Source organism: Bemisia tabaci, chromosome 3 (assembly GCF_918797505.1).
Source record: "Bemisia tabaci chromosome 3, PGI_BMITA_v3".
In the NCBI taxonomy this organism is placed as follows: domain Eukaryota; kingdom Metazoa; phylum Arthropoda; class Insecta; order Hemiptera; family Aleyrodidae; genus Bemisia; species Bemisia tabaci.
Genome location: NC_092795.1, coordinates 52,441,069 through 52,454,172, shown reverse-complemented (window position 1 = coordinate 52,454,172; position 13,104 = coordinate 52,441,069). Strand labels below are relative to the sequence as shown.

General features: G+C 35.8%; 2 protein-coding genes across 2 annotated transcripts; one reads left to right on the top strand and one right to left on the bottom strand.

The window, feature by feature from the left end:
• Nucleotides 1-1,365: 1,365 nt before the first annotated feature.
• LOC109036334 (proteasome beta6 subunit) lies at nucleotides 1,366-5,946 on the top strand. The gene is made up of 4 exons (XM_019050501.2): nucleotides 1,366-1,544; nucleotides 2,464-2,653; nucleotides 4,340-4,576; nucleotides 5,637-5,946. The coding sequence occupies exons 1-4, from the start codon at nucleotides 1,471-1,473 to the stop codon at nucleotides 5,817-5,819; spliced, it is 684 nt and encodes a 227-aa protein (XP_018906046.1). The 5' UTR covers nucleotides 1,366-1,470; the 3' UTR covers nucleotides 5,820-5,946.
• Nucleotides 5,947-7,030: 1,084 nt separating this feature from the next.
• On the bottom strand, nucleotides 7,031-12,989 carry LOC140224301 (endothelial differentiation-related factor 1 homolog). The gene is made up of 5 exons (XM_072298648.1): nucleotides 12,754-12,989; nucleotides 12,219-12,270; nucleotides 10,818-10,978; nucleotides 10,303-10,396; nucleotides 7,031-9,175 (listed from the first exon to the last, which is right to left on the bottom strand). Exons 1-5 carry the CDS (start codon nucleotides 12,823-12,825, stop codon nucleotides 9,117-9,119), a joined length of 438 nt encoding a protein of 145 aa, XP_072154749.1. The 5' UTR covers nucleotides 12,826-12,989; the 3' UTR covers nucleotides 7,031-9,116.
• Between the last annotated feature and the right edge of the window lie 115 nt (nucleotides 12,990-13,104).

Genomic DNA, 13,104 nt, shown 5'->3' with positions numbered 1-13,104 from the left:
TCGTGCGATCAGGCAGTAAAACGCAAAAATGGGCCCTGAGCATGGTGTCAACGATCACGGTGTCAACAAACAGAAAAATATCTTCCGTGTGAGTAAAATTAAAAAATTAAGTGTACAGGAGAGGTCTGGGTCACGTATAGTTGGATTAGGTTAGTTTAGGTCAGGTAAGGTTAGGTTAGGTTAGGTTAGGTTAGTTGGGTTAGGTTGGGTTAGGTTAGGTTAGGTGGTTAGGTTAGAGAGAATAACACAAGAAAAACAAGACTTGAGATTTAAAAGGTGTTATTGAGGCAAGTTTTAAGTTTCGTTGACGTCGTGATCGTTGACACCGTGATCATTTTTCATGAGGGTCAGAATTTTTTATTTTTGGATGATCATGGTGTCAACAAAAACTTAGAAAAACTGTTTGTTGACACCATGATCGTTGACACCATGCTACGTAATCAACAGAAAAGTACCCAAGAAAACCTGTCAGAAAAGTAAGAGAGAGTGCAAAAAAGCCGACAAATCGCCCAAAACGCACACTGCAGGTGGCGATACCTAGAAAGAAAAATTTACATTTCTAGTGTTTGGGAAAGGGAGGATTGAGGAAACACTCCTTCCTCCGCCTGGATCCAACAATACTTGACCCCTTCCCTTTAAAATGTCAATAATTCAATCTCTCACCAGGCTCTAGAAGCTCTAGATTTGGCTCTGCACTGTTTTTTCTGATCTCAACGAATCTGCATACCTACATTGATCGCGGCAAGATCTGGTGCGAATAATGACTTTAGATGACGAAAGACTGGCATTGGCTCGATCCCTGTTGATATCAGATTTGATATTTTATAATAATTCATTTTTTTAGGCTCGTCTAGAGTCTGCCTCGATGGCTAAATCGCGAGAACATCTGTCAAATTTCCATCCTTATTTTATTTCTGTGAGGACAAACTAGCGGATATTACGGCTGGACATTTTCATGGAATAATCGCGAAAGAGTCGGGAAAATCAAATGAAAATTTAAAAAAATAACAATAAGTTGATTTGGTCTGGCAAAAAGGAAAAGAGAAAAAAAACTAGAGAATATATGCAATGTCGCATTTTGATGTACGTGCTTTCGGAGTCTCCGAGGCCACTCTATGAATTTTAAATGTCCCGCCATATTGTTCAGGATGCCTCAAAGCGGCACAGAAAATGCACAAAGAAACGTAATTTCGAGATTTTAGAAAATTAAATGAAATTGATCTAATAATTCTAAAAAACTATATTTGATTCTGCGCGAAATATCTGAAACAATAATTCCTCTTGGTTTCCTCTCTCTTAGTCTAATATCAAATCATTCACTTTTCAAAACTTTTGAGCCGACATCACTGTTAATATGAGCTTGCAATAATTTTTTGAGGTTAAGTTTTCATTGTTTACTCCGTTATCTTCCGCCGAACTCTTGATTGGATATTTAATTGTTAAATTAATTTTCAAATCCATCCTAAAATTATGGCTCTTGTGTTGAAAAACTCGAGTGCAGCTTTGAATCAACATAGTTTTTCTCCATACGCTGATAACGGAGGGTATGTATCTCGCAATCCATTGATTCTCCGGGTATCGTAACTGAGTGAAACATGCTATGTCATAAACATTTTTTTCCCATTGCCGCTGTAACTATTCATGTAGTCTCAATTATGTTTTCTTTGCCGCTTGTCTAGGAAATTTTGAGTCTTATTTTAATGGGCTTACTATTTGTTTAAACCTTAAAGATTGTGTGCTTGCTGATAGGCGTGCAGGTTTCCAAGATGGTAGGTGTATAATCAAAGCTTAAGCATCTGACCTCTTAAAAGAAAGAGTCTGCACTACCAATGAAATAAAATTCTTTAGACCGAAGTGAATGGAGCACTAGTCTCCACCAAACAGTTCTGTAAAACATGCCTATCACCAGACTGAACCTTAGAATTGAACCTTTAATGAGTCGCACCCCCATTTCCAGTGCTCATGTTTGCTATGTGTTGCTGGACCATGGCTGCGTTGCCTTCATCGTTATTCTCCAAACCTCACAGATACGTGTTTTGTTTGTGTGTATGGTCTGAAATTCATTGATACAATTTGTATATCAGGTCATTCATATAGATTGAACTTACGATTTTGGATTACATGTTAACGTGTAGTCCCTGAACCAGTTTTCAACATAGAAATGGAGAACCTTACTCCAAGAACTTCAAGCTGCGTTGTCAAAAAAAACTGTCCCATGACAGATATTTCTCTCTTTGCCGAAAGGTTCTTAACACATTCAAGAAATTACCGATTATTGTGAATGAAGTATGCATTCATAAGTATAAACGCATGTGTTTTGGTAACTCCAATTGTGTAATACCCTCAAACATTTGGTATCGAATAATTTCGTTTTCAAATGGTCTTGAAGAATCTATTATGCACCTCATGTATTAAGAAGTTTGGTCAAATTATATATTGCTGATTTATCTGTGTATTTTTCAGGAGTATAGTAGCTGTAGCAGGGGACGATTATGTTGTTATAGCTTCTGATTCGAGGTTAAGCACTGGATATTCTATTTATACAAGAGACCAATCTAAATTATTCAAGCTCTCCAACGATTCCGTTCTTGGATGTTGCGGTTGTTGGTGTGATGTTCTCTCTCTCACTAAGTTACTTGAAGCTAGAATGCAGGTAAAGTTCTTGGTGGATGAATTTTTATGGAGTATGGCGTTAAATTTAATTAATGGTAAAATTGTACAATAAGTGCACAGTTATCATAGCCGAGAATGTGGTTCCAGAACCATCAAGAATGATGAAGATTTTTTGTAGGAATATTATGAATTGATCATTAATCATGTAAAAAGACTTAAATTGAAACAGTTAAACAAACAATTTTAAATAACTGATGTTAACAGCCCAGGCACACAAAACAATGATTTTAATTGTTGGATAAGTCCATTAAAATTTCACACACAGAAACACGATTATCTACCTTACATTTCTCTTTCAATTTGAATAAAAATCCCAGGCAGAGAAATGCTCAAAATGTAGGTTAAGCAGTCAGTTCAATCCGATGTCTCATCTACTTTTAATCAATTCGAAGCCAAGTTTTACCCTTCATAGACCCATTACTAATACTTGAAACTTTCACCTTGACTTGTTTGATCCCCTTTATCACCCACCTCTTGTCTCATCAAATCAACTTTTTCACGTCCTTTAAGTTGTAAAATACTGAGCTTTTCAATGGTGAAACTATGAGAATTTGCCAATCAATTCATGATGTTGTCCATTTCCAAACCTACTTTATTTGTATTTTGTGGGAAACCAAGCAATGCCATGTTGCAAATATTTTTATAAATTTTATGCTGCTCTTGAAAAATACTCGATGAAAATAAAAGGTACTTTAGTTGGTTTGCTTTTATGTATAAAAAATAAAATAATAAAAAGAAAATAACAATAAAATAAATCGGAGGGGAAATTTTGAAGTACTGCAATCAAGGTATGCTTCCTTGTACGTATCGCTTTGTATCCACCACCAGGCCCGCCACATCCCATCTCGGGCCCTGGTACCAGTTTTCTGGCCCGGGCCCCTAGCACAGAGGGGGGTCCGGGGGGCCTCCCCCGGGAAATTTTTGAAATTTTAAATCTATTTGGACGCATTTTGAAGCTCTTATGATGGAGATTTTCCATCAATTTCTGCAGAATAATTACGCCTTTTTTTTACTTTCAGCACCAAATACTTTAATTGTTGCGTTCGAAACATCTATACATTTTTTTTGAGGGGGGCAGATGATACTTTTCAATTCTAGGGGGAGCCGGGCCCCCCTGGACTCCCCTTTCGTACGTCTATGGCAAGGGAGTTGAGCCATTGAAGTCGAGGATGCCCAGACAGGAGCCTCTTAGCATCCGACAACGGAAGAAAATGAAATGCAGTTACTAAAAATATCATTCTACTTATACTCAAAATCTTGAAAATAGATAGATATCTCTAACTAACTAACTATCTCTAAAAAAGTAAGAACAATTTTATAGTGCCCTAGCGTGTTTTTGAAACTATATTCACCTTTTGCAGAATTTTCAGGGTAATTTTTTCACTTTTCCTTCCGAGATAAGGGTTACACATGAATTCGTAGTGGTTTGTCACCTGCGTCACGGGTCCTTCCAGGGCCCGGGCCCCGGTACCGAGGACCCAGTATCCCCCCCCTTGTGGCGGGCCTGTCCACCACTGTCCCTCATTAGTCTTCAACAACTCCTGAATAAACAAATAGCCTGTCATAACTCATAATGAGCCTTAAAAATGTTAACTGAATGGCTCAGCCATCGGAAAAATGTTCTATCAATTTTTGCTGTCAATAAATTATGTTTATCTGTTTTCAGATGTACTTACATGAGCATCAGAAAGTGATGTCAACCCCTGCAATCTCGCAGATGTTATCCACCATGCTTTACTATAAACGTTTGTTCCCTTATTATATCTTGAATATCCTAGCTGGTTTTGATAATGATGGCAAAGGAGTTGTGTACAGCTATGACCCCATTGGCAATCTTGAAAAGAGCAAATTCAAAGCTGGAGGATCTTCGGGCGCTCTTTTGCAGCCTGTGTTAGATAATCAGGTATTTACCTTTGTTAAAGTCTTATAAAATTCTGTTATTGATAAGCTAATTGCTTTTTCCTTGCACAATAATAAAATTGATTGTGTGTTATTAATTAAGCAAAAGGAAAGGATCTTTTTACAAGTAGAGCGTTAAATAACAATATTATGTCTACCAAAGCACTATAATGGACCACAAGTTGTTTCATGTATTGAGAGCAACTAGTCCAGAACCCTATATCAGAAGAAAAACTGCCCAAAAAGATGGTTGGTTAGGTTCTTCCTGGAAGAAGGTGAAGGGGACACCGCCCAGTAAAAGAGTGGCTTCGAAGGGCCTTATGAAAAATGAGGAAGTAAAAACTTTGGTAAGGGCCAAGTGACGATAAGGGGATATGGTGGTTATGTGTCGTAGAGCACCAGAGAGTGCTGAGAAAGCGGCTCTTAGAGAATGAAGTACCTGCAGTTTTTGCAAATAAATTTTTTTTCATTGATTTCCAACTATGTATCTCAATTCAGGTTCTCCAAGAAAAGCTAATTTTTATCCTCCTCCCCAACCCCTCTGATCGGCTGCTATCCACTGCCTAGCTATGCTTCTTATAGGTATCATGTATGTGAAGAAGTCTTTCCCTTAACAGCAAAACATCCTCCCGCTTCATTTTCTGGATGAATGAGAAGGGAAGAATTACCATGTTCTAGGGTCTACCATATGGACTCATCAAAGAATCTAAGTCATAATTTCTTTCATCTTTCAAATCTTTCTTTTTATTTAATTGTTACTAAGAAATAAATATTGAAGTGGCGAAGAAAAATCGTCCTCCAAAAATTTTCAATAGCGTGTTATCAGTAAAAAATCATGTATTTTCTGAGACATTTTTATCAATCAAATGTCGATGCATTTCAATATGCTTTCCGGTGGAAATAAGTTTTACATTGGAAACTTTGGTTTCTTTATTTTTCCGAAAATTTTATCCTCTTGATCAGATTTGTCATCCTTTCTCTGTTTCTTAATTTTTTTATATCTTACTCTTGGAGTTATAGGAAGCGTTTCTTTTTCACTGATTTATTTATGTTTTTCTTTGCAGTTGGGACTCTCGAATATCAAGGAAAAACCTGAAGCTATAACTCTGGAGAAAGCTCTTAATGTCGTAAAAGATGCTTTCATTTCAGCAACAGAGCGAGACATTTACACGGGTGACAGCATCATCATCAACATTATAACCCGTGAAGGCATTCGAGAAGAAAAGCTTGAACTTAGGAAAGATTAATTTCACAATAATTTGTATTTTTTGTTTATATAACTATGGCCCCCTTTTTTAAATACATTTTTTCACATTTAATGTTATCTTGTAAAATATTTTCAAGGTTGGAAAAGTAAAATTTTTATATCAAGGATACAGATTTTTTATTTAACTTAAATTTTTGCAATCCTTTTGAGAGAAAAATCCTATCCATTAATTTAAAATAAAAATTTAATAAAATGAGATGTACATCTCATACCTGTGGAAAACGTTTTCAGTTCTATGAGTTTGATCAACAAACACATGGATGAGTCTATGAAAAGGCACCTAGAAGTTTTTCTGTAGTCTAGCAACTCCCAATTGCATTGACACCACTTTCTACGGATTTTCGACTGAAATTTTAACAGAAAATAATTTACTAGAATTGAAATATGGAAGAAGAGACTCCTATTTGGACGTATTTCTGCAAAAAGGAACTAGAGTTTAACTCATGAGCTCTGTCCAAAACGCTCCGGTCACATACCCAAGGCTCATGAAAGCTGCATATTTTGGCACTTAGTTCCTTTTGATGGAATGAAAAATCCCACTTTTCCACTTTCCTAAAAGACCTACGCCCATTTTCACATTTTATCTTATGTAGCTGCCACGAGCACACCCCATCTCTCTTAACTGTCTCTAGTTCCTTTTAGCATAAATAGTTCTATTTCTGATCTCAGGATTAAGTTTTTTCAGGTAAAAATGAGTGAATAACTTTCATGATTTACAAGATTTCTCTCCTTTAAGTTGTTTTTAAGCCTCAATTTTAGATAAAACTCACAAAAAAAGACATGTAGGCAGCTGTATATTCCTTCTCTTATTATCTTCTTTTGCCTTCCTCATCTTTCATGATTATCATTCGTCCTTTACTGGACAACATGATCGCATATTTTTGTGCAAAAATTTTAGAGAATGATCTCATGAAATTTTGCTTAAAAAAACGATGATCAGTTATTCTCCAAAAAAATAAATACGACACTAATTCTGCAATGTAGCATGAAGATGTGAGATTTTGTGGTTCTACCATTACTTTACAATACACAAATTATAAATTGAGAACGACTATCTCTTTATATATTCCGATAATTTTTCTTCCCAACTTAAATTCCTATCGTGGAATCGACTCGCTAGTACATTTTAGGCCTAACACGCGTTGTACTAAAGAGAGGAGCAACTACAGAAATGAGAAATAAGAACTAAAATTTTAACCGACCAATGCATACAATCAAGTTTTAATTTAATGAGAAATTGAAAACACAGTGGTCCAACAAAATAAAATTATTCTTATCACACAAAAACTTAAAGTAATCACGAAATAACTGGAGAGATGGAGAAGTACATATATATGACCCAGCTGATATGGTTCTTCATAAATCTGCGGTGTAAAGACAAATTGAATTGAAGAGACAAAGTATTAAGGAAAATTTTCACAACAATGCTGAAAGCCAGCTTATCTTGGCTGTCTGAATGCTTATGCGTTTTATGCTTATGCGTGTCTCCAAAATGATAAAAGAGTATAAATAAAAGAATACCTTATTAATATTTAAAATGATTCTTTGTGGTGGTTGTTTTGACAGCAGACTTGATTTTGTCTGAACACAAGAAAAATTTGCTGTGCACATTTGTTTTTCTTTCTTACTTTCCAAAACTTCAGAGGTCTTAAAAATATTCCTTAGAAATAGATTAGATGAGAAATATTATGGAAAAAGTCTGATAGGCTCTCTCTGAAATTGCCCAGGACCACACACAGTAATAACTGGCAAAATATTTATAAATCATATAATAATTACGTGACTGGTATTTTGGTGAATGTCTTCAAATATGAAAATGCACGAGACTTCGACGTTGAAAGTCAGAAAAAAAGGATTTTAGGGTTTTATCATACACTAACATGCTAATATCTGACACCAAAATGAAAACAAACTATATCAATAAAAAAGATAAATATTAAACAAAGAGAATAGTACAAAAAGGAAAAAGTGGGACATGACTGGCCTCCACATTAATATTTTCTTAGAATTAAAGGTTTTATTCTTAGTACGTCGAAAGAAATTCAGGCTCTTTGATAAGTACACGTAAACATGCTCTAAAACTCAATGATGAAAACGTGGGGAGGGGGGGGGGGGGGTTGTAATGTTCAGATGTATGTAAGTTGTTTGGCAGCATCATTCGTGAGACTAATTGTAATTACCAAATGTGTAGAGGCTATACTGCTGTGCTAAAGAAAAATACTGTATGAACTTGGCGTTGCCAAATTTCCCCCAGTGTAATGCAAATTTTTGAGGAAACTTGGGAATATTTGCCTTCCAACCTTGGCAAGAATTTTATTTGCAGTTTCAGCTTGAGTATCTGAAAATTTCAAGGAGAAAATTCATAACTTTCATCAAAAATAAATGTTTTATCAGGAGGAATTTGGCAACATTCAAATGTTCATACAGCGTGTTTCTCTTGCGAGGCAGTAAACTTTTGTGCTTTTGACTTGGAACTGAGCAAAGCAGTCTGAAAAATTTACGATAGGAGCAAAAATCATGCTCCAGTCTTGACCTAATAACATACAAAACAAATGAGTATTAATATTTCATTCATAATTTAGGACAGTAAAATTTACTACTGGATGTGTTGAGGGGTGTGAGAATTCTTGAGTTTACTGCAAAAATCTTTCATTTTTTAAATTATTAAATTTGCCTGGAGCAAATGGCAAGTGTTGACATGCTTCTGTTCCTAGGTGCAGACAACAAGTTTTTCTCTCTCTTTCCTTTCTCACCAGTTTCTTTCCAACATTAACTACTTACATACCTATCCTTTGAATAAAATAATAGTAAAAATAATTATGAGATGTCATCAACACAGTAAAAAATGCCTGCCGAAGTTTCAAGTTTATTAAAAGTGAATTGATCGTCGGTTTAGACTCAATAAGGGGCTCTTTCATGAAATTCCGTCAACCTTCATAAAAAAGGGAGAAGAAAAAAAATCATTACCAAAAAAAGTAACTTAGAATCTGTATCCTTCACAAAGAAAAAAAAAACACTACTGAATTTCTTTCGACAGTAAATTTCAGTTACAGCTTTCACCAAAATCGTAATTCCATTATGCTTCATCGAAGGAAGTGAAACCTACCAGAGAATACAAATAGAGGGAAAGAGGGTTAGGGGATCAATGATTCAAAAAAACTTCACGGATTGAGGATGGATATGAGAGCATGGATTTCCTTTTGAACGAAAAGATAAGGTGTAAAGTCACAGGTTGGGTATGTTGTTGAGAGATATTTTGAAGTAACCCTTTGAGAAATCACTTTTTTCCAGGTGGCGCCATTGGTTTACCACGATCCTTGCCTCGTAATTTCATTCCTAGAAAATTAAGAGGAGGTGTCAATTTTACAATGAAAAGAGTTAGAAAATGATGGAGATAAATAGTTTACTCGTAGGTCAATGACTTGTGGAGGAAATAATTGTAATTTGACCCAATGATATGTTTTTCAAGTTGCAGAAGCCACTGGGAATGAAGAGTAAGACGGATATGATACTTGGATCTTCAAGGGCTAGCAACCTAAGCACTTTGTCTTCTGTTGGCAGCAATGCTTCAGCATTGAATACAGTCACATTTAACATTTAAACTACAAGCCTTAGGTCAAATCCACTACTATGTACAATGCATATGCTTGTTTTGTAACTTTTTAATTTTAGGAGATTTTATTTAGAAAACAAGCAATAAACAGGGGCTCCACAATTTCTTCATTTTCCACTCTCTTAACTTTCTCTAAATTTTTTGCTTTTCCCTAACCTATTAACGAAACATTCAGTTAGATTTTTTTCTTAGTATTAAGCTGGCTCTTGCTCAATTTCAGAAGAAATTAACACTTTGGGAGATTCAAGTAAGGAAAGTGGCTCTCCAAAGTTGCTTTCCCTTTCTGGCACTGGCTGAAGTTGCAGAGCCCGTGCGCCACACATGAGATTCCTTGACTTTCAAGGCTAAAGGAAACTCCGAATTAAGTATCTTTTTCATGAATGATTCCATCAGGAAGTCCAAATTCAAAAATAATAAGAGGAAAAAAAGAAACAAAAATAGGAGAAATAGTAGGTTGGTACTCTGTAATTTTGTCTTGGGATTCATTAAAAATGATCCAGATTTTTTTTCCTGTATGTATACCATGGATAAATTTTCATTTCAATATCACACAATATGATTTAATTTATGATTAATTTGTTTTGAGGACCAGTATAACATTCTTGTCAATACCTATTCTATAAGCAGGGGTGCAGGAAGGTCCAAAATGCTAAGCATTCGCTGCAATCAAACATTTATTCTTCTCAAGTCACATTTTTTATTTGCCTCTTTGCCCCTCCAAGATAGTCATTGTTTTTCAAAATTGCCTCACATTTGCTGAGATCCTAGGATTGCGAGATGGCACACTTTCTGGACTCCTGCTTATAAGTAAAATGGTATTGCAGAAAAATAATGCAACATTTTTGATTACCTAGAGCTCTCTCAATTTTACTGATGACTGTTTGGTTCGGAATACCACGGGCTGCTTCATATTCTTGAATGACTTGAGGTTTTTCATTGATTCGCTGCAAAAAATAAGGGAACAAATTGGTCAATTAAGAATGAAATTCACAGGAATATTTCACAATGAGTTCAAGAACAATGAGGAAAGGGCTCTCCATGGGCATGAAACGTGTTTGGCAAAAAAGGAACCAAAATACATCAGTTAATGCCAAAAGTCCTGAAACAATTTTTTTACACAGGAGGCTAGTGCTACAATTTTTTTTGAAAATTTTACAGAAGTTGTATAATGTTTCAAGAATAATTCTCTGAAATGTGTCAGAGAATTTGTACAATTGATTTCAGAAAAGATTGATCCAATGATCATTTGTGGGTATTGGGCTCCCATTCTTTTCATGATTTGATTATGTGGATTTTGGGACCCTAGATAAGCATATTTATTTCTCAGATGAATTTTAAAAATAAAATATGAGAGATATTACTTACCGTAGCTAAATCTTTTTGGCTCCAACCTTTAGCCTGACGACCCTGCTGAATAAGTTTCCCCACATCGAGAGGTACTGTATCATGCTTTAATTCTTCAGTTTCTCGGTCTAGTTTTGCCGTATTCTTTACAGTGGCATGTTGCTTGTTCTGACCTCCACCCCCTGAAAAAAAGCAGACATGAAAAAAATCATGAAATTCGAGGAAAGAGGCAAGACTGCAGTGATGTGGAAATACAGTGTGGCGTACCTACAGTAAACTGAATTGGGACTGCTACGTCCATTTGTCCAGTCTTAAGTTTTTTTGAGTTGATAATACTTTTCGGAATTGGTTGCAACCATGAAAAAGGCTTTAAAACTCGTCTTTGGGTTTCCTTCATCCCTAAGTGAGTCCTTTCATCACTTTTATGGTTGTATCGGCTCTTTGGAAGTATTATGAACTCAAAACAACCCAAGACTGGTAAAATTGACATTAGCGGTTTTAGCACATTCCGATTCAATTAAGATTGATCCATTGAGGATCATTTAGCGAGTGCTCCTCACTTCTGATTATTTTGCCGCATATGCGACCAGAAGTGCAGAAGATGCTGGAGTGTCATTCGGAAATCTGTCGTTAGGAAATTTTTGCATGGAAGGTTTCCTTTTGAAAGCAAAAAATGAGGGAAAAACCAAAACGCACCTTGATTTCAGTGTATTTTTTTTAAAGTTCTTTGCTGGCCAAGTAGGTAAGTACTACTGATGTTATTGCAGAGTGAGGAAATTGTAAGGCCAAGATTTCAGGTGATTTTGGCTTCAAAGAACTTTCTGTGCCGTACACATAACTACAGTTGTTTATGGTTTTACTTATTTTCCCAGGTGTAGAAATTTTAATACTTAAATATTCCTGCCGATACCAGATTCTATATTAATTAAATGAACTTTACGGCTCGCGCATTGTATGTTGAGACATATGTCAAAGTATTCTTTATGTCACCACTCATCAGAGGTGCCATCTGCCATGTATTAACCTGTTCAGTGGTGCTAATTCAGAGCTAATCAGAGATTGACGACTGCCTCAACATACGATACACGAGCTCTAGGTACTTATTTTTATTCGCATGTTACATACAAAGATGTTTCCAACATGTTTCCAGAGATCAATTGTCAGGCTTCTGATAATTTTTTTTTGTAAAACTGATAAATTACATGTAACACTGTATCTACAAAGTTTGCGATCAAATTAAGAGAGTGGGAGATTCTTAAATAGAAAACTTGAGGACGAAGAATATACCTTCATAGTACCTTCTAGAATGGGTTGACCAGACAATTTCCTAAAATCTGTCATTTTAAGAGAGCTTGTAAGTGAGTTAGGGTAGTTAATTTGGTGAAGGTTTTGGAATAAAAGAAAAGGAAAAAATTCACTTACACTTCTGCTGAGTCTCAACTGGAACACCTTGGCGTCTGGCTTGAGCCACAGCCTGGAAACGGAAAATCAGAAGTTAATGACTAGAAACCAAAACATTGTTGTAATTTAAGTAAACATACACAGTGCAGTTGCGAATTGACTGCTAAAATGATACCTGAACACGGTTCGTTATCACTTCCAGGCGAGGTGGGATTGGGATATTTTAGTACCAATCAAGATTTGTAATGTTGGTTGTGATAGTGAAAAAACACGATATGTACAATCCAAATTAAGGAGTAAATAACCTAATGTTACAATAAGTGCATGAGGAATGCTAGAGAGATAGACGAACTCAGCGGTGGGTAGTTCATAGATTGTCGGAGATGCAGTTAGGTTAGGCTGTTTGCTGAACTTCTGGGGTTACGGTACGTAACCTACGGTGATTAAAAACAAAGAACCCTGTTAAATTTCTAATACAGAAGGCGGAAGAAAGATAAAAATTAACTTGGTGGATAAAAAATGAGTAAACAGACACGAAAAACGTGATAATACGCACCTGTTCACTTTTCAACTGAGAGGGTTTTGGAGGCTTCTTCCTCAGAATTGTGACTGTTTCCCAGTCGGACATGATGACCGAATTGTTACGGAAACTCGTATATGCACAAATTCACTGCAAAAATACTAAGGAAAAGTATGAACAAGTTTTAGAAAACTTTGAAAAGAATGTATCCTTATCTAACCCAAATATTCGTTGTCGAGAAAACCAAAAGCCATGATGCGTTGACGATGTTGTTGTTCTTCCTTGTTTACGTATGACCGCTTACAGGGTTGTCAGGTAGACCAAATAAATTATCCATCCGGTTATCAGTTGCAGGGTGGCAAAATTTCATGAAAAATAAAATCTTGA

Excerpts from the sequence above, each read along its gene's own strand:
- LOC109036334 (XM_019050501.2), top strand. The coding sequence starts at position 1,471 with ATGGCTCTTGTGTTGAAAAACTCGAGTGCAGCTTTGAATCAACATAGT. Across the intron at positions 1,545-2,463 it reads CCATACGCTGATAACGGAGG|GAGTATAGTAGCTGTAGCAG; the intron begins GTATGTATCTCG and ends TGTATTTTTCAG. Across the intron at positions 4,577-5,636 it reads AGCCTGTGTTAGATAATCAG|TTGGGACTCTCGAATATCAA; the intron begins GTATTTACCTTT and ends TTTTCTTTGCAG.
- LOC140224301 (XM_072298648.1), bottom strand. The coding sequence starts at position 12,825 with ATGTCCGACTGGGAAACAGTCACAATTCTGAGGAAGAAGCCTCCAAAA. Across the intron at positions 10,979-12,218 it reads AGTTGAGACTCAGCAGAAGT|GGGGTGGAGGTCAGAACAAG; the intron begins GTAAGTGAATTT and ends GCTTTTTTTCAG. Across the intron at positions 10,397-10,817 it reads GCCAAAAAGATTTAGCTACG|CGAATCAATGAAAAACCTCA; the intron begins GTAAGTAATATC and ends TATTTTTTGCAG.